The sequence below is a fragment of the Lupinus angustifolius genome, chromosome LG08 (assembly GCF_001865875.1).
Source record: "Lupinus angustifolius cultivar Tanjil chromosome LG08, LupAngTanjil_v1.0, whole genome shotgun sequence".
Classification (NCBI taxonomy): Eukaryota; Viridiplantae; Streptophyta; class Magnoliopsida; order Fabales; family Fabaceae; genus Lupinus; species Lupinus angustifolius.
In genome coordinates, this window is record NC_032016.1 from 8781821 (window position 1) to 8803672 (window position 21852).

The window sequence follows — 21852 nt, forward strand, 5'->3', positions numbered from 1 at the left end:
ATAACTATAGTAGTGTCTACATCATTAGCTTATATTTATTATTTTATTTAATACATTGTGCTGCTTACCCATCACTCATTACTCTTCATTTATCACTTGGACCATAGTTATATAGAGGTATTTCCCTCTTTTCTCCATACTTCTACTCTCTTTTTTATTCAATTTTACTTAGAAAAATCATTTATAAATTAAAAATATATCATGTCTCATAGTATATCGACTAAGTAAATCTCCTACGTACCACATATATAAGTAAGTATCATACTACATACTCGAACCCGTACCATAAATGAAGGTGTACCAAGTTCTTACTAACTATGAATAATGCACTAAAATTTTGATATTGACTCACTGTACCCTACATGCATAAGATAGGTTACTTGCTCTATAAGTTAGTTACATCTTAAAATTTTGATTTTTAAGTAATGAGATTGTATATTTTCAACAATCAACAGATTAAAATTTCCATAATTTTAGTTAATTAATAACTTAATACATGTGAGCTAATCTAATATACCATATGGTTCAAATTTACATCATGTAATCCAACTCATCATTTTAATTTCCACTTTTGTATGCTTTACACATAATATATAGTTAATTTATGGTAATCTTTATTTATGTAGCTTTAGGTAGTCATTATGACACTTCCTAAAAGCACTGCAACCTCTCCGGATTCCTGCAATATCTTAAAAGAAAACTATGTAAAAAAGAGACCAAGATGAGCTGTTCTTACGATATCTAAATTTCTGTCTCGAGCCAATAAGTTATTGTCATATGAATAAAAAGAAAAAAATTTAGAACAAAAAGTAATATTTGGTCCAGGATAGAGAATGAGACATCATTGAAGACACATGATCTCGGTTAGTAAAAAAAAGAAAGAAAAGTCCACTTACTCAATACCTTTCACCGAAAAGTGCAAGCACACCTGCATTTTCCTTGACTTTATATTAAGTTCATTATAAGCACTTTTAAAGTATGTCTCAAAGTTACATGTGTCCTTCTATAACTGCATGAGTTCATGTAAGTTTCACTTCTCTACAGGTTTTCACAGATAGAAAATTAAGGCTTAAGAAGTTGTCCTAAGCAAGAAGAATAATCTACCAAAAGAATGATATACATAGTCTTTTTTAACATAGTCATTTCAGTAACATAGTGAGAATTCTAAGTCTGGTGCAGCAGTGTCAAAATTGCAAGGTTCATTTGGTGGAGATGGGAGTTGTTACTGTTGCTGAATTGAAGCCAAGCATGTCAGGGAAGAGGACTTTTAGGCCAAGTTCAAGCATAAGGCATGCCACTGAATGGTAATAATCTTATACTTCTTAACAAGTTTTTCTTCTCTTTTTTTTGTGTGTTTATGTTGTTTGAAATCTTGCTTATTTCTCTACTGTATCAGTTACTTGGTGCTAGTAGCATTTAGAAACATCATGGTGATTTTTTCTTGTCTGATGCAAGGTGAATAAATGCAATGAGGGTTCAGTGAATGTATAGAAAGGAAGATAGTTTTCAGAAAATTGAACTAATGACCCACCAAAACTTAAAAAAAAAGCAATTTTTTTATTTTCTAGTACAGTCATTTTCACTTACCTACTACTAGATTTTGATCTTATTAGATTTGTTCACATCTTTGGAATCTAGCTCTACATGGTTAATTATTAACAGTTCCATTTGTAGGTCTACTGTCCCTTTCCTATAGGATTCTGAAGGTTCAATTTATGAGAAGTAACACCACCTGAGAAGTCAATGTTGCTAAGATTGTTTTTTTTTTTTTTATGAGAATAAAATATCTCCTTGTACCCGTAGATAATTTATCTCCTGCAGCCAGTAAAAGTATGACACGTGTGCTGTTTTGTTTAGTTTTAGAAAATAATGAAATATAATGAAAGATAACTTATCTGCTTGTATCAGCATATACTTCATTCTCTTTTTTAATTACTTTGAAAAGACTTCACTTTAGGCTGAAATATGCATTAGAAAGCAACCATTTGGCTTTTCGGGAGTACATTTTCTGTCCCAAAATATGTATCACTTCATATAACTTTTTATTCTCAATGGTCAGACAATATGAAATGAATATATATTTAACTCATGTTTTACCTTTATGACTGATGAGAAAAGAAATGTATATGGAGTGATACAAACTTCGAGACAGAAGAAGATGTGACTCTTTCGCGTTTATAGTACATGTCAAGCAATGAGACCGGAAGACAAGGATGTAACATTGACTTTGATGCAAGTCATGTTATACATCATATATCAGTATAGTGAAACTTCAAATCTTATCTGTCTTCTATGAAAATGCTAATTAATACATGTCTCTCAATTATTGTCCTGAAAATATTATCTTTAGGCCCCAAATGATACAGAGATGTTGTAATAAGAGTTCACCAACTATGTGAAAAAACTTTTGGCTGCACATAACACAGTAATAACAGCCTTAAAAATCAACCTGACAAGTGATAATATTTGTGTGGTTCAAATGGTTTGGATTAATGGGTTTCATGACAGTGGCATAACATAATCAGTCCTGCAATATTCAATGGTGTAACTCAATTGTCTGAAGTACTGAATACTGATAAATATTGTCTTCCCTTTCAAATTCTCTATTTATTGAGTGGGCCATTCTCATCTCAATATTTGATCTTGGAAGATTACACTGTCTTTTGGTTTGTGGTGTAGAAAATACACAGGTTAAACTCCATCTAGTACATTAAAGTGTAAATACATGCTGCAGCAAGAAAGTATTTCATGTTTTGTGATAGTAATTTCACTTTGGTAATATGTGTTTGCTAGATGCAGTTATTGCTTTACATTGAGATTTCCATGTCTATGCCATGCAACTATTTAGCTAGGTTTGTTTATTACAGGCCGATATCGGACGTGTCTATTGATCTTACCATCGAAATAGGAGGTTCAAGCTTTGCACCTCACAAGGTAAAGAAAATAAGCTGCCTTTTATTGCATATTCAGCATAGTTTTATTTGACACTCATGAACATTATATATGCTCCTTGCTTTTGCATGAGGTTGATAAGATATTGGTTAGACAATATTACAAGTCCTATGTTATTTGCAATTTATTGTCCGCAGTTTCCTCTAGTTTATCGGAGTGGAAGAATTAGAAAAATGCTGTTAGAAGCGAAAGATACAAAAGTTTCATGCATAAGTCTCCCAAGTGTGCCAGGTGGTGCAGAAGCAATTGAGCTAGCAGAAAAGTTCTGTTATAGCGCTAATGTCGAGTTCACCCTCTCGAACGTTGCTATGCTCAGATGTTTAGCACAGTTTCTGGACATGACGGAAGAATATGCAGAGAAAAACCTTGTGACAAGAGCTGAAGCATATCTAAAGGACATAGTGCTACCAAGTATACCAAACACAATATCTGTTCTTCACCATTGTGAAACTCTTCTGCCATATTCGGAAGAGATTAATCTTGTTAGCAGGCTAATCAATGCAATTGCAAATAATGCATGCAAAGAGCAACTTACCTCTGGCTTGTTAAAACTAGACCACAACTTCCGTTCGAAAACTATCTCAAACATGGAACCAGAAACACCCTCAGATTGGTGGGGAAAATCTCTCAGTGTTCTTAATCTTGATTTCTTTAAGAGAGTTTTAACTGCAGTTAAGTCAAAGGGACTAAAACAAGACATGATCAGCAAGATTTTGATAAACTATGCGCATAATTCTCTTCACGGGATTGTTGTTAGGGACCCTCAAACAGTTAAAGGAAGTTTGCTTGACATAGAATTTCAGAAGAAACAAAGGGTCATTGTTGAAGCCATAGTTAGCTTATTACCAACACAATCAAGGAAAAGTCCAGTTCCAATGGCATTTCTCTCAAGTTTGTTCAAAACTGCAATAGCAGCATCTGCATCTACTAAATGCAGGTCTGATTTGGAGAGGAGGATTGGTCTACAACTTGACCAGGCAATTCTTGAAGACATTCTAATTCCAACAAACTCACAACATCAAAATACACATAGTACAATGTATGATACAGATTCAATTTTGAGGATTTTTTCCATTTTCCTTAATTTGGATGACGAGGATGAAGTCGAAACCCGGTTGAGAGATGAAAGTGAAATGATTTATGACTTTGATAGCCCTGGATCTCCAAAACAAAGCTCAATTCTAAAGGTATCCAAATTGTTGGACAATTATCTTGCTGAAGTGGCACTAGACTCAAACTTGTTGCCATCAAAGTTCATATCACTTGCGGAACTACTTCCAGATCACGCTCGTGTTGTAAGTGATGGACTGTATAGAGCAGCTGATATCTTCCTTAAGGTGACAAATGCGTAACTTTTTTACTAATCTTCCTTTTGATATTGTTAGATTCTCTCAGAAAAATCTCTTCCTCAGAACCATTGAATATATGAAACATAAGCAATAACATCAAAAATATAATTGAAATGACAGATAGTGACTACTTATAAAAGATAAAACTAATGTTGCAAACATTCAGTGTTACAAATCATGAGTTTTCTCTTGGTAGGACCTAGGAATTTCTCATTATACCATTACAGTCCTAATCTCCTCTAATGTATAGAGGCATGTCTAGTGATAACACTTGGTATCTTAAGAAAGTGATAACAATCAATCTTAATCATAACATACAAGGATGATCAAGATTAGAATAAGTCACTTAGTGGTCTACTTAAAAAAGTGACATACATTTATTTTTCACTCCTTACTGTTCAAATAAGATTCAATAGTCAACTTAGTGTTATCATAAATAACTTAGTGTTATCACTCGATATTGTTATTGTTGGCTTTATTTAATTGTCCATGTTGTTGGTTTTCTTGTACAGGTTCATCCAAACATAAAGGACTCGGAGCGCTACCGCTTATGCAAAAGTATAGATTGCCAGAAACTGTCTCAAGAAGCATGCAGCCATGCAGCACAAAATGAAAGGCTGCCAGTGCAGATGGCAGTGCAGGTTCTCTACATTGAGCAAATCAGGCTCCGCAATGCTATGAACGGTGGCCACAATCAACTCTTCTTTGGTGGACTTAATAGTCAATTCCCGCAACGTTCAGGAAGTGGTGCAGGAAGTGGAGCCATCTCCCCTAGAGATAACTATGCATCAGTAAGACGAGAGAACCGAGAGCTGAAGCTTGAAGTAGCAAGAATGAGAATGAGACTCACTGACTTGGAGAAAGATCATGTTACTATGAAGCAGGAGCTTGTAAGGTCACATCCTGCTAACAAGTTATTTAAATCATTCACCAAGAAACTAAGCAAGCTTAATGCTCTATTTCGGATAAATAGTTATAAGCCAAATGGTGCTTGTTCAGAGAGCAGGTTCCCTTTTGCAAAGAGAAGGCATCACTCAGTTTCATGACCATAAAATGTGTAATAAGTTACATATGCCACATTGTATAGTATGCATGGCGATGCATGACGATGCATGGCGTGATTTTGATTTTCCAAGTGACATTTCTGCATCTTAGTTGCAGTGTTCAGTACTTGCTGCTATTATCACTAGCCAAACTTTGGCTGGACTATTTTTGAGGGTGGGATGCTCAATTAAACCTCATTGAAAATTTTAATAACATTGATGTAAATAGTGAGCTAAGTACTTTTAAGGAGGTAATTCCTCTGAATTTCAGTAACACTAATTCGCAAATATAAAGCATGAAAATCAATAACAATAGGTGCAACAAGAGAAATCAATGTAAAAAGTAAATAAAATCAAGTAAATGGAAGCATGCAATAAATAAAATAACTATGCTACTTGTAGCCATTGATAATCACTCTTAGTAACTTCTCTCATCTTCACAAGAATCACTCTCAGCAACTACTCTCATGGAGAAGTTCTAACCATCCAAAGAGTTTGGTTATGTAATCCATTGATGTTTAATGTAGTTTTTGAGTTTTGACATTGGTTTTGGACTTTTGGGTTTCATGCATATTAATATTTACTATATACTATTTTTCAAGACAAAATATAAATGACCCTATCCCTTCACTTCAATTGTTGTTGGTCCCTCCAAACAACAATAAAAAGGACTCTAGCAAACGTGTCTATAGGATATAGATGAAAAATTGTAGTGGATAGTGCAAGGCCAGTTCTTGGCATCACAGTGGGGAATAAATATTCCTCTACTTCTGTTTCAGCTTGTGAATGTGATTTTATGATGTCTATATTTTCTTTTTCATTTCACTCTATCCCTCTTATCTTAGGATATCCTAAGTATAAATCAAAGAACCTGTGCTGTTGGTCCCTCTATGACAGTGAAATCAGTGTTCTGTTAGTATGTAAACACTTTATTCGGAAGAACTTGAGGTAGATAAGGGCATCTATGTGTAGAAGCTGGCAAATAACTATTTTTCTAGTCCACTTGGTTTCATGGATTGAACATAACAATCTTACAAGAAATCTGTGTGAGTTTTCAGTGACTTATATATATATATATAAGGAGTTAATATTGCATTTTTTTAAAAGGAGTCCATATTTCAAATTATAAAAGAATATTTGCCTAGATTTTCTTGCTCATAATTTTTTTTCTCTTTCTGTCATAATGGAGTCTTTGGTGAATGGTGATTAACTTGTTCATGGGTCTAGCAAACAGTGTTGGCTTTATAGGTTTGGTTTGATTAACTGAAAGACATTAATATTGAAGTTAAATGGATATACTTATGTGTATTATTAAATGAGTAAACCCCCCAAATACAAACAAATTTATAACATAATAATCTATTAGGATTTGTCAAATTGTGTATGCCATTTTTTATGTTATTTGTGTGTACAAAGAGGGTATCTGTCAAGTTCCACATATCAAATTATTTGTTCACCCAAATTCCACATAACATATCTTATGCTATAAATGAGCCTTGCATTTGATAACATGTGCATGGCATGGCCATGTTTGGTTTAAGCATGACTTGCATTATACAATAGCTAAGAGTGCAACTCTGCACCAGAAAAAGAGGATGAAGAAGAATAAAGAGTATAAGTAAGCTATAAGAAGCTCTAAACTAGGCCTTATCATTGTTGTCATAGCTAGGAATTACAATACTGTTATGGTCAGCATTATGAAGATTAAGACTTGTTATTTGAGGCTAAGTCCTAGGTGATGAGTTTACATTGCATGGCTATCAATCCCAGATAAATATAGCTCTTGCACTTAAAAGCAACTGTGCAAGCTTGTTTTGAATGTTGAGGCTTATGACTTCATCAGCACCACCTATAAATTGTTGTCCTATGAACACTGCTGGCACGCTCGGGCGACTACCGAGTTCGACCAGTGCACTCTCTATTTGTAGACCATTTTCTATTTTGTCAACCTCAATAACCATATGGTTAGCACCAAAGCTGCATATGAGAGCCTTCACAGAATGGCTCATGAAACAAGTGCTCTTGCTGAAGATCACGACCGGCTTCTCAGCAGTTAACCTTGTCACCACATCCATTGCTAGAAGAATAATATTTGAGTAATTAGAAAGAGTTAGAGTATGTTCACTATGGTTTAAGTGACTTGAAGAGCTTCATAGAAGGTTTATTTATATTAGCATTGGATGGTTTATTCTACTAGATTTTTGGCTAGTTGTTGCATGTAGGATAACATCTGAAAAAGAATAGGTGTTGTAAAAGTTATGTCATCAGTGGATTCCAAACTCCTTTTTTTCTGATTGCTTGATAGCAACTAAGCATATACTTTTCCAGAGTGAATGAAGATTGAAGAGTAACTTATAGGTGCCTTTTCATTGTATCCAACCCAAGATCATGGCTATGTTAAGCTTGGGCATATAATTCTCATTTTCCATGTGAATACTAGTACATGTTATTGCAAAGTGCATTATGAAAATTATCTCAAGATAATGTTAAATCATTTCAAACTTGGTTCTCATGCATGAAACTTATTTAATCTCCTGCATGTATCAGTAAAATAAGTTCAGCAATGTTTAGCAACCTTTTCCTATTTTCTCCACTTTGTTTAAACTTTGTTGTCTTATTGCATATTCATACTCATTATTAACCAATGATAATTTTGCAGGATAAAAATCCAAAATAATAAGATTATCAAGATTAGCATCAAATTCAAATCCCATATACTGAAAGATGAGTGGAAATATGTAAAAAGATATTTGAGGAGAAGATGCTTAGTTAAAGGTAATCTATGCTTAAAAGCATTTGGTTTTTTTGGTTTTTTTCTGGCCCTTGATATCTTGAAAATCTACACAATGACCACATAAGAATGGAAAACAGAAAACGCTGCCTTTGGGTACCCACAGAATTTTCCATTTTCCCACTTTCTACAATATAGGGAATGATGCTGAAAAGATATTTTTGTGCTTAGAGCATATGAATTTTATTGAACAGTCTAAACTATTGCACAAGCTTGTGAAGTTTTCCTTTCAATGTATGATTATATGAGAAGTATTTTATTGACTAACAATGCACTAAATAGAGGTATATCAAGTATTATGTGTTGCAAATATGATAGTCAAAAGTATTGGATATGAGTAGGTTTTTATTATTTCCTTTCTCAATTATATATGGATCCATAACCCTTTAGACATATTTTTGTTGACTTGTGTTATAAGAAACTTCTTAAGGCAACTTTTATTTTATACAAAAGTCTAATGTTAAAAGTGTCATTTGATAACAAAAGTGTGCAAAGGCTTAATGCTTGATTTAGTATAGGGCAGGAAGACATGTCAGCAAATGTTGTCATTATTTCAACAGTATTTGTCAAATGAAAATACAGAAGACAAGTTATTCCTTTGCAATTTGATTGAACCAAGAGCTTATCATCTAGATTTAGATTTGCCTCCTATTGCAGATAACACCAAAATAACATGCTAGGTACATGATAGTTACTACCAGTAGATTTGCCTCCTTTTACACTATTATTATTATTATTATGATAGTTTCCGTATGACAAAACTGATAAATGTTACGTGGTACGTTGAATTTTGTACGCGACATATAAGATAAATGCGAGAATTATGTAACAATGATGTAGACATTATTCATATTCTTCTAGCAAAAGTATTTTCCACGTGGTAACATCTTTGAAAGCAACTCTGGCTCCTTGTCCCAAATTCTGTAGCTCAAACTATGTTCCATATTGGAATAAACCACCAAACAAGCATTTATTGGTTTGGCATTTATCATAAATGTGAAGGAATTTATTCTATCAAATGCTTAACATTTCCTTCTGTGCAATCCTACTTTAAAGATCAGAGAATACTATTATTGTAGAAGCATCTGTTGCAGATTCTTCTCAACAATTTCATGTTACCTTCCTTTGAATCTAAATAACAGATTTATGCATATATATTTTTTACTACACAACAGTTATTTGTAAGTTGTAAAACATTTTTCTATCATTGTAACATAAAAAGGAGAAAGAAAAAAGTGTCATAAGTAGTGACATGATATTCATCCTTATGACCTTATTCCTTATTCAACTCTGACATATTTTAACTCTTCTTATTTCTTAGCTTAGTTGTGGAAACAACCCTTGTTTCAATTCATATCCATATAGCTCTAGCATTCATTAGAAGTGGTACTAACTCATTCCTAACATGAAGACTCATGATACTATTAGAACCACCTATGAACTTTTGTCCTATAAACACAGCTGGAACACTTGGTTTGCATCCTATTTGAATCAGTTCCCTTTCAATCTGTTGCCCATTTGTCAATTCATCAAGCTCATAAACAGTCGGGTTTGCGCCGAAGTTACGTATCAGTAACTTGATAGAATGACACAAACAACAAGTGCTCCTGCTGAATATCACTACTGGCTTCTCAGCTACCATGCTTGTTATTATCTCCATAGTTAGCTAGAACACTTGGTAAATGATGCAATGCAATGTACTAGTAGTGTGTGACTTGGTTATGTGAAAACTGAGATTTGTTGAAGGGATATTTATAAGCTGATTGGTAGTGGTGGGGATTGCATTGTCTCCCCACATGTCATAATAGGAGAAGAATAAGATCATAAGAAAATTTCAGATGATTCTAGATAAGTGTGCTTTTGTACTGCATTTAACTTCATGTGTTTATTCATAACAATTTGCTTATTTATCTGTTGAAGTCAATCCAAAACTTTGTTCAAGAATAAGATTCAAAGATTGTGCATGAGACTTTTTTTTTGGGCCAAATCCATCTAATTATGCCACACCATATTACCATGGTATGGTTTGTAGTAATCTAAATGTTTCAGATGGCTTAAATGTTTTCAACTTCACACAGTATCTTCTATTTCTGACATGCATGTGGTAACAGTGATAAATTTGGATAGAAAAAGCAAAAGCATATGGTCTTAGATAACTTCTGTTATAAGTGCTCAAGAACATGAAATGATCAACATGCATTAACAACATTGAATTAAAAAAGATCATCTTAAAGCTTTGACTTGTTATCATTTTTGTTCTTCAACTTTTATAGTAAAGGTTTTGCTTTATCAGAGTGAAAAATTTAGTTAGATAGTTATTACAATTGGGTTTACTATATAAGTCTGATTCTACACACTTTCAATCAATATCAGATTATCATTTTTCTTTGAAATAAATTATCTCTTTTTGTTATGCCATGTTTTCTACAATAAAAGTTGACAAGGTAGAGACAAAAAATAGAAAGGGAATGAGAATAGATGAAAAAGGTGGTGGAAGAGGGTATTAATTAAGGACACAAATAAATAAGATGAATACGGTTTTCAGCATATAGGGGTGTGGATTATAGATTAAGATTGTTACATATTTTGAGTCACTCTCAAATTTCAGATTAAGATTAGTATGCTTCAACTTTAAAACCCTTTTCTAGATGCCAAGCAACACTTATATGACATATGTGGAGTTCTATGTATGGTCACTTTCTTCATCTACATTGATTACAATGATACAACGTGCAAGTTAAAGTCATTGGAATCTGAGTACAAACAATATTTACTCTAATCTTCACGTGAAAACTATAGGCTAGAATGTGAATGATGAATAAATAATAGCATATGTTGTTATCTATTTGCTATATGTCTGTACCAACAAGAAGTTGATCTAGTAGTGTAAAATTTTACTGTATCCCCAAGTTCGAGGATTCGATTCGAGCAACAACCATGAATACTAAAACCAAAAAAGATGAAAGGGTACGTTTGGTGATATAAAAAAACTAGCTATACGTGAGTAGTTGGTGATGCTTATATTTGTATTTGGGGCTTGCTACCTGGAATGGGTTGAGTCATTATTACCGGGCTGGGCTGGGCTTTAGGTGTGTTTCAAATTTGTCCCATTAGGATTTAGGAATTTGAATACTTCAATTAACTTTTGATTATTTTGTAAGTCACCTACCATAATAAGATAAAGAGTAAATTACATTTATCTCATGTGAAATTATATAAATTAGTCGTCATTCTTTACATCTATATACACGTCCTAATTTATATGTGTACACTATATTGACCATTCCTATAATATAAGTGTTTATTTTAAACAAAAATGTAATGATTGTAATTAAGTTGTACAAAATATAAATTATTAATTCATTTTTTAATGAAAAACCATGGAGAATGGTTATTCAACAAATAATCAACTAATGTTACTTCACATGTCAAATTAAAGATGTTAATTGTGAGTTATTGTAATTTGGTCCCTATTTTTTAGAAGTTATATTATTGATTAAAAGTAGTAACTAAATCAGTGTTCTATCATCATATTACGGGTACATATCTATTGTCCCACAAATTATACTACTGTATATATTATTAGTTGTGATTGGTCGGAAAATTAGTTAATTATTAATTTTTTAACGTACTCTTTCACGCACAGCAACCACAATCTCGAACCTACAGCATCTGCATCACTATTTATACTCAGATTTATATCTTCCACGTTATATTATTGTCTTAACAAAGGAACATTGTCTGTGCCATCTGACTCAGAGAAGATTAATTCTAATATATAATAATAATGAGCTTGATGCTGCGGACCATGCCCAAAGATATTTTTTGTTAATAAATCAATTATGCTATTTCAACATTCATCATAAACAATCCCTTCATACTTCTTTTACATAAACATATGCTATATATATTTATTCTACTTCAAGATATATATTCTCTATTCTATTTTTGGATATAATATATATCACAATATTCAATCACACTATTGTATCTTTATCACTGTGGTATAAATATTATATTTTCTTACGTTATATTATTTATATGCATTATTTGTTCTTATTCTTGCATTGATTGCTGTACGGCCAAACCAAGTGATTTGACTCATCATATACAGTATGATGCTTAATGCAACTTGTTAACAAAATGATCAAGGAGCATTTCTCTTATCCAAAAATATTAATATCTGAAGGATCTTTCTTTATATTTTTATAGTTAATATTTTGTTTCATCACCTTTTTCTAGATTATTCGATGAAATCCACAAACCTCACCAACCACTATAAATAAGAGCTTCAAGAAATCTCAAAATCCACCAAAGCTTTAGAGAACACTTACATTACACAAGCTTTCTCATATTTCATTCCCTCCTAAAAGCTAGTACTAATGGATAGAGTAAGAGACTTAGCTTCAAAGAAAGCTGCTGTTGTATTTACCAAGAGTTCATGTTACATGTGTCACAGCATCACACAACTCTTCTATGAACTTGGTGCAAGCCCAGCAGTGCATGAACTTGATAATGATGCTTATGGTAGAGAAATGGAGTGGGCTTTAAGGAGTCTTGGATGTAACCCTTCAGTCCCAGCAGTGTTCATAGGAGCCAAATTTGTAGGGTCAGCAAAAGATGTGATATCCCTCCATGTTGATGGCACTCTCAAACAAAAGCTCAAGGATGCAAAGGCCATTTGGTTTTAGTTACTTACATTCCAAGAATCTCCATAGGAATCAGTACTATTATTAAAGGGGCACCACTTCTTTTTTCTTGAGTGTTCTCCTTAGAGTGCATGAAACAACTCTATATAAAAATGTAGTCTTGTTTCTTTCTTTTTTGTGTTTTATCAAAGGCTGGCTTACTATAGCTATGGCTAATGTCTATGGAGTTTAGCATCTTATATAACACTTGATTATATATATATAGTAAATGCAAGGGTAAAGTTTTTTATATTATCTATAATTTCAAATATTCATGGAAAGGAAATATGCTTTAAGGCCATTATTGGTGCAAAACCAACATACAAAATCAAAAGAAATTAATGCTGAAGCAAAAGATGAAAGTGTTCTACCTTAAGCCCTTTTGACAATGCTGTTAGTAATATTTGGTTTCATCATTTCAACTACACTGCTGTCATGAGCTACCTATAAATACATTTATCATGTATTATTAGTTATTACAGTTGAGTAATCTAACACAATTACAATTCATTTCTCACTATCACAATTCTATGATACCTTCATGGTATCAAAGGTGTGATCCTGTTCCTATGACCAATGCCACAAAAAGAACCATGTATCTGTCAATGTCTCCGAATTTTGTTAGTTTTCAATTGAGAAAAAAGGTACAAGTTTATTTTGCATCACAATATTCAACTTAAGAATGTGAAATAGACTGGTTCAATCAATGATTTATCTTCTTTCAATGAAGAGAAGAATAAATACTCTAGGAGCTGTTGGTTCACCTATTGATACCACTGAAATATGCAAGTCATTTTGATTGGCCTATCAGCTGATTACAACCCTCTAGTCACCTTAATCATCTCTACAAACTGATATGTAACCAATGTCACTTGTGCACTAAATATGTCATACAACACTCAACTTCTATCATAGGTATGACACACAATACCATAATCATGGTGCAGCTCCAGATGGATCAATCTTGAATAATTCTCAAGGAAGAGCAGTGATTGCAGAAAGCTCTACAACTGAGAATCCCCCTATGTCAGTGCTAGAAATACTATATGATGCAGTTCGGTTCGGTACTCGGTACCCTGACTCTGGAGCATCCAATCATCTGGCTCCAGAACCAGCCAATCTCATGGGAAAGTATAAGCTTACATTGGTTATGCTAAGATCAAATTGGCCAATGGTCACTCCACATACATCCACCATATTGGTAATTCATTTTTCCCCCTTCTCATTCTAAGAACCCTCTATTTCGACATGATTTACTACATTTTCCTAATGCTTCTAAGAATCTGATCAGTGTTTCTCAATTTGCTAGTGATAATGTTTTTAATTCAATCATGATGGTTATGTTAAATATCAGGGCAATAACCATACTATTTTGGAAGGAAAGCTAAGAAATATCTAGTAGATTATATTATATATACAACAGCCAAGCCTAATCCCACTAGGTTGGTTCGGCTAGTAGATTAATCTGTATATAACATAAGTTACTAAAAACGTTCACCGATATAGCTTCATTAAAAATACTTAGCAGATTATATTGTACTATATATCTAACCAAATGCTAGAAACCACTTCATACATCATCACATAGACTATTCAATACTAAGCTCACTGTACTCTACTGATTTGAGCCAGATTATTCTTCAAATGAAGGTAGCAGCAATAAAATATCATGCATGCATGTGTGTGTTCCTTTTTAACATAAAGATTAACATTGTTGGAGCAATGGAACAAGTGAACCACTTAGATGGAGGGACATGACTTCATTGGTGGAGCCTACTAGGTTCCCTCCAATGAATACTGCAGGAACAGGTGCAGTGCAACCCAACCTTGTTATAGCTTTCTCCATTTCTCTACCTTCAGGGTCTTTATCAATTTCATACACTGAAGGAACCACTCCAATTTCCTTAAACAGAATGTTCACTGCATAGCAGAGACAACAAGAACTCTTTGTGAAAATCACTACACCCTTTTGTGAGGCCAACCTCATTACCTTCTCCATAATCTTTCTACTTCAAATATATATATCTAGAATGTATAAAAGAAATGTGTAACTTGGAGAATTGAGAAATAGAAATTTTATATGAGGGTTGAGGTTATTTGAAATGAGCATGGTGTAGTAGACTATTTATAGGGACAGATATAAGGGCTGGTTTCTTTGAACAAAGAACATTAAAAAAAGGTTGTGCTTTTAAGATGCCAAGTATATAAAAAGCAATTGCTTTTGGAGATTAAGACTGTTATGTGTAACTAAGGACTAAACAAGTTGCAAGAAGACATGGTATTTACAAGCATATACCTCACTTAGTAGAAAAGCTATGACACCATAACATAGAATGTGATTATGTGAAGACTTTCCTTAACAAAGAGAAAGATGACAGCAATATCTTCCAATAACAAAGTTAGTGCAATTTATTTGTGTCATGTCGTGTACCTATATTGTCCATTTGTTTAAGGCTTGTGTTGTGTGCAATTTTATACAAAAAATTGTAATTTTGTAAGATATATACTTGCCTTGGATGCTGGTCAACATATACCAGATTGAAGATTCTTATGATCAACCACTTTGAATCCTTGTGCACAGAGATTGTGACTAGAGTGACTTTTCTGGGATTCTTTGTTTTGCATCTATCAATTTTGGAACTCATACCTAGATATATGCTACACTCACATGAAGAGATCTTGTTGCAGATGTTGTCTCATATATTGTCTTATGTTAATGATAATAAAACAAAAACACATACAATTATTAGAGTGAAAAATCAAAAGGAAAAGGAACCGATCTTGATTTTCATTTGGTGATTTAATCCTTGTGTTTATTGTAACTCAAGTTATATTGAAAATTATAGGCCCACAATTGCATAAATAGGTGAGAGAAATAGTTGTACTTTTTGTTGGGTCTACAATTCATAAATGACAGAATTTTATATAAAGTTGAGGAAAACTACTTACAAGTTGGAAAATGATTTGGAATAAAAGGACTCAAACAAAATAATAGAGCTAAACCATTGAATATAATCCTATATAGACATACATGATACAATAAACTCAAACACATGCATTAAAACTTCTTTGAACTATCAAACACATCCATTTGAAAATACTATTTTTTTAAAATAACTATTTCTTTAGAAAAACAACACTACGCCAGGATAGTAAAACAACAACACTTAAATTTGTCATTTAACATTGCTTTTGTGGCGCTTTCTATGTGAGCATAGTAGTACATAAAGTTATATTTAACATCATTTTTTGTAGCGCTGTAAAAAGTAGACATTTAATAGCGCTTATTGAAGCAAAACGCTGTTAAATGTCTACTTTCTAAATAAGACAATATATCTTCAGACATTCTATCAAACATATGACAAACATATTCAACTCCACCACATTTACAATAGATTTGTTAAATCACCAACGACTTCAACTACATTCAACCTTAACAAATTCCAATATTATAAAATAACATATGAGTAATGAGATCTTACGCAAATTGTTCATTCTTTCTTCTCCAATGCTCACCATAGCAAAAAAACCTAGAACATCATAGCTACATAACTTCGCAACAAATAAAGATCACACTATTAGTAAATAGAGAAATAAATGAACTAAAATAAGATAGTGATTTACCTTATGCTTGAAGAGAGAAACCAAAAATCGATATCTTCACAATATCTGCATAACTTCACAACAAATAAATATCACACTATTAGTGAAGAGAAAAATAGATGAGTTAAAATAAGATAACGATTTACCTTATGTTTGAAGAAGAGAACAACAAAAAATCGATAACTTGCTTGAAGAGAGAAACTAAAAATAAAAGAGAAAAAATGTAACTTGTGGAGAAGAAGAAAGGTAAGAGAAATAATAAACTGAGTGATACGTATTATTGTGTGAGGTTTTGTTTTTGAATTTGAAAAGATTTTCGTTCACTAAAACAAGCTTTTAATTGTGCTTATTAAAGAAGTGTTGTTAAATATAACACATTTAACAGCGATTGCTTAAATGAGCGTTGTTAATTATCTTCCACTTTACATTTAACAGCGTTCAACACATAAACATTGTTGAATGAGCGTTGTTAAATACCAATTCTGGCATCCCAGAAAAGTCATCTAATGAGTTGTCACAACTCAAAATATCCTAGCTGTTGATCATGAGAGTCTTCAATATTCTTATATAAATTGACCAGCATCCAAGGCAAGTATATATGTATTTACACTTTTGTTAACTTTTATTTTCACCAAATATTTACACAGGTTGTAAACAAATGGAACTACACAAATGAATTGCACTAACTACTTAATTGAAGCATATGCTTGTAAATACCATGTCTTCTCTTGCAACTTGTTCAGTCCATAGTCACGTCTTAATCTCCAAAAGCAATTGCTTTATATATACTTGGCATCTTAAAAGCACAACCTTTTTTGAATGTTCTTTGTTCAAAGAAACCAGTCCTTATATCTGTCCCTATAAATAGTCTACTACACCATGTTCATTTCAAATAACCTCAACCCTCATATAAAATTTCTATTTCTCAATTCTCCAAGTTACACATTTCTTTTATACATTCTATATATATATATATATATATTTGAAGTAGAAAGATTATGGAGAAGGTAATGAGGTTGGCCTCACAAAAGGGTGTAGTGATTTTCACAAAGAGTTCTTGTTGTCTCTGCTATGCAGTGAACATTCTGTTTAAGGAAATTGGAGTGGTTCCTTCAGTGTATGAAATTGATAAAGACCCTGAAGGTAGAGAAATGGAGAAAGCTATAACAAGGTTGGGTTGCACTGCACCTGTTCCAGCAGTATTCATTGGAGGGAACCTAGTAGGCTCCACCAATGAAGTCATGTCCCTTCACCTTAGTGGTTCACTCATTCCATTGCTCCAACAATGTCAATCTTTATGTTAAAAAGGAACACACACATGCATGCATGCATGACACGTGTTCCTTCTGTTTTACCTTGTAGGAAGAAATAAACTGGCTCATATTAGTATATTATTAGTGAGCTTAATTAGTATTGCATAGTCTATGCAATGATGTATCAAGTTGTTTCTAGCATTTTATTAGCTATATCATATATAATGTACTCTGTTAATAAACACTGTTAATGAAGTTTTATTTATATACTACTCCGCTTGGCAATTTTAGGTGAATGAGGATCAACTGTCATGTTTTCTATGTCTTATTGTGTCTTAGTCCAATTGAAAGTTGATACATACTCAAAAAGAAAAATAATATTTTTATCTTATTTAATGGAATTTGATTGATTTGTAACATGAGAACATAAATATTTGGGGACAGAGGATTCATGTTCATTTTTTGTTATGGAAAATGTTGGCTAATAATGGGGCCATAATTTTATTTCGATATATAATAAAAAGATGATTAAAAATGATTTAGATATTAATATTTTAGCAATAAATATAATTTATAATAAAAATATTATGATGTCTAAATTAATATAGTTGACTTAGTAGATCACCTTAACCTAAATTGTTCCATCAACACACTTAATATTATTAAGAGAAGTTTGATGCAAGAAAAACTTGCAGCTCTTAGTATTTATGTCAATTATATTGCATCTCTATATTATATTCTCTTTCTCCTGTTTATTCTCTTTTAATTATATATATTTATATATATAAAGATGGAGGAAGAGGAAGAGGAAAATACATATAAAAGTTATTTATGTTGTAAAAGAACTTGTGAAAATTTCTTAATTATCAAAAACACAACTCTTTATAAATGTAGGAATTTAATTTTATTTAATTGTATGGAGATTTTGTCCCTCGTAACGTTTAATGTAGTTTTCTTGAAATTTTTGCCCCTCCTAATTCCCAAAAAAAAAAGTTAGTCACCCTTTTAATCTTATGTGAATATTTTGTAAACAAAATTTTCTAAAGTATAAATGTTAGTAATATTTTTATAAAAATACAATTATAAAATTTTAGTTAATGAATATTGATAATTTACATTTTCCATAAATTTATTTCAAAAAGAATCTCAAACTTTGAAAATTGTTCTAATTAAGATAAAATTTATATAAAAAAAAGTTGTGCGCCAACAATCTGTAAATTATTAAACTAAGATTTGATTATTCATTAATCATTATTAACATATTAATGTATGATAATTGATATTATAAAATATCAGTGAACTTCAAAAAAAAATGCTGTCATTCACTTTCCAATGTAGTGGTTTGATTCTTCAACTTTATACTTGAAAAGAAAGGTATTAAATTCCTTACCTTGTCATAAAAAATGTTCCCGTGCATACTATTTACTTTTGTTCTCTCCTTTTTCCCCACTAGTCAACACCGAATTCTTGGTATAGCATGCTATGCATGAAGTATCCAATACTTCAATATCATTATTGTCTTTGTCCTATAAGTAAATTCATTAAGTTGTGAGTTATGTCCAAATTCAAATCCAAACAATTGCATTTTCTCATTCTCTTCTAAGGAAAAATGTTGACCTACAAAAATTAATTATTGTATTTATATATATATGTGGTACCATTATCACAAACTTTTAGATGTTATTTTATACTTTTGAATTAGATGAAACTTTCATCCATCAACTCTTATATTCATGTAAAAAGGTGGTCCTTCGAGTTTTTGTTCTAAAATTTTGATTCTCAAACTTTTTCTATCATGCCCCTTTAGTTTATGTATGAAGTTCCTACATGTCAAATAGCTAACATAGTCTATCATTGCATTCTGTTAGATTTTCTACAAAAAAAAACTTGATATATTATCAGATGAGCAATTTCACATAAGGTTGAGTTTTTTAAACATCATATCACACAAATTTACCTAAGTAATTTACTTTCTAGCTGTTAGTGCGAAACACCTTGATGCACAAAATGAAAATAAATATAAAATATTAATAAAATCACTACGATAAAGTTTCGGTAAAAAATGACATTAAACGAATTATAATAGCTTGTCATTTAGCCCGGCCTATTGGGAGGAACAAGGATAGCAAGTATTGTTTTTTTGATGTGTTTTCAGATATTTCATTATGAAATAAAATATTTATTCATATTAAAGATAATTTATCTTCTTCCACTAGTAAAATTATGATATATATACTATTTTGTTTTATTTTAGAAATATATTTATAAAAATTTATTAAATATGACACATATCATGATTTTAGTGGTTATAAGGAAATAATTTATCTTCCTTATATCAGAAGATACTTTATTCTCATTTCATTATATATAAAAAGATAAAAATATTTTTACTATTATTTATTCCTCTATTTTTTGTAGTACGTCTCTCTCTATTAATGAAGATGATCATTATTCCATCATAAGATATTTTCCAACTTTTGATCTTTTCCTCACTCGCATTCACGGTCTAACACTCAAGAGGTTATGCTCCCTTCACTCAAACTAAACAATCTAGCTTCAAAATAAAATTGGAATAAATCAAATTTTGGTGAAAGGGTCCCATTTTAAAAAATTCTCAGATTTTTTCTCAATCAGTCAAGGATGTTTTGAATCAAATCCGAGATTTCTTGCCCACATGTTGTAAAAGATTATTTTCCAAGCATATGGGAACCAGTCAAAAGTATTTGCAAGTGGCCACCATTCTCTTATGTGAAGAGGGGAGTATATGAAAAGGAAAAGAAAAAAAATAATATGATAACACATTTTTTCTTTAAATATAATAAGATGATCCTTAAATATAAAAGCGAAAATAATAACCTATCTCTTTGTTAATTGAGATGATTTTTTTTCAACTTAAAGCTAGTGAGCACATAATTGCCTATCACATAGCAAGGACATAGGTATTTAATGTCTTTTTGGGTTGAGATCATTTCTAGTACTGGAGAGTCCAGTATTAAACATAGATTTTAAGGGTGTGAATTTTATTATTATTTTAGGTCTTGTATATTTTTATTTTCTCCCCACATTGGAGTATAAGCCTAGACATTTTTTATACTATCACAAGATTTTTTAGTAAGTGTTATGTATTATGATAATTTTTTGATACCTGGAACCGATAATTCAATAACAATGATTAGTGAACTAAAATATTTGACACCTTATCTAAGACCATGTACCTTTAGTTATATTTTTTATTTATACTTCCATCTTTATATAGAGGTTCTAAAAAACATAACACTATTGATTGTACTGGCAATAGACAAGTATAAGGGCATAACTTGCAGATCTATTCTAACAAATGGACTATGTAGTAATGTAGACTTTCGGTCGGAGCTAGTCTGATAATTAAGGTAAAAAAAATAAAAAATTTGAATAAATAAAGTTATTGATAGAGTCTCACCCATTACAAATTAAATATATATAAAATGATTTAATAATTAAAGGTAAAGTAAATGAAATTGAAATTTCGATTCTCATCCAAATGCTAACAAATAATGGAGACTCCCATGGGATGGGACGATTCACCATGCACAAACATATTAAATATGCATAAAATTGAAGATCAGAATCTTTCTTTTTCACAACTCTGATCAGAATCTTTCTTTTTTGGCACCCATGTCAGAATCTATCTTTCATTTTGAGACAAAGATGTTGTTCAACAACATAAAATATAACGAGGCGAGGAAGAGTTTAAAGAATAATAAGAATGAGTTTGTAACTTCGAATCTTATATGTATAGAAAAAAAAATTATAATATGATATGGTTAAAGGAGAAAATATGAAAGGAAAAAAATTGAAAGATTTTAGTCTCACTCATAACAAATACTAAATATTAATATTTACCCATAAAAATATAAAATATGGTATATTCCTGTAATTATCAACTTCTTAGAAGGATCAACCGCATGTTTTTAGAGCACATATAATGTTCCACTTTTTGTACTATATCATCACTTTTTATTGGTTGGAATTTTTTTTAATTAAAATCATAATTATGAAATATTTTTTTGACCAATCATATTTTATGCACATAGAATGACACAAATGAGTGATACATAGAGGTAAACCCCTACTTCTAACTTCTAAGCTCTTAATTTTAAAATGATATAAAGTAGATTTTTTTTATGATTTGAT

At 31.6% G+C, this 21852-nt stretch overlaps 5 protein-coding genes across 5 annotated transcripts; 3 read left to right on the forward strand and 2 right to left on the reverse strand.

Moving 5' to 3' along the window:
• LOC109353356 (BTB/POZ domain-containing protein At1g03010-like) lies at positions 948–5436 on the forward strand. The gene is made up of 4 exons (XM_019595589.1): positions 948–1304; positions 2868–2934; positions 3090–4289; positions 4814–5436. Exons 1-4 carry the CDS (start codon positions 1213–1215, stop codon positions 5345–5347), a joined length of 1893 nt encoding a protein of 630 aa, XP_019451134.1. The 5' UTR covers positions 948–1212; the 3' UTR covers positions 5348–5436.
• On the reverse strand, positions 6859–7461 carry LOC109354184 (monothiol glutaredoxin-S1-like). Its single transcript, XM_019596523.1, has one exon. The coding sequence runs from the start codon at positions 7417–7419 to the stop codon at positions 7105–7107; it is 315 nt and encodes a 104-aa protein (XP_019452068.1). The 5' UTR covers positions 7420–7461; the 3' UTR covers positions 6859–7104.
• LOC109354176 (monothiol glutaredoxin-S6-like) lies at positions 9346–9840 on the reverse strand. The gene has a single exon (XM_019596520.1). The coding sequence runs from the start codon at positions 9793–9795 to the stop codon at positions 9487–9489; it is 309 nt and encodes a 102-aa protein (XP_019452065.1). The 5' UTR covers positions 9796–9840; the 3' UTR covers positions 9346–9486.
• Positions 12454–13002, forward strand: LOC109354150 (glutaredoxin-C11-like). The gene has a single exon (XM_019596500.1). It carries the CDS (start codon positions 12518–12520, stop codon positions 12824–12826), a length of 309 nt encoding a protein of 102 aa, XP_019452045.1. The 5' UTR covers positions 12454–12517; the 3' UTR covers positions 12827–13002.
• On the forward strand, positions 17425–17730 carry LOC109353878 (glutaredoxin-C13-like). Its single transcript, XM_019596239.1, has one exon. The coding sequence runs from the start codon at positions 17425–17427 to the stop codon at positions 17728–17730; it is 306 nt and encodes a 101-aa protein (XP_019451784.1).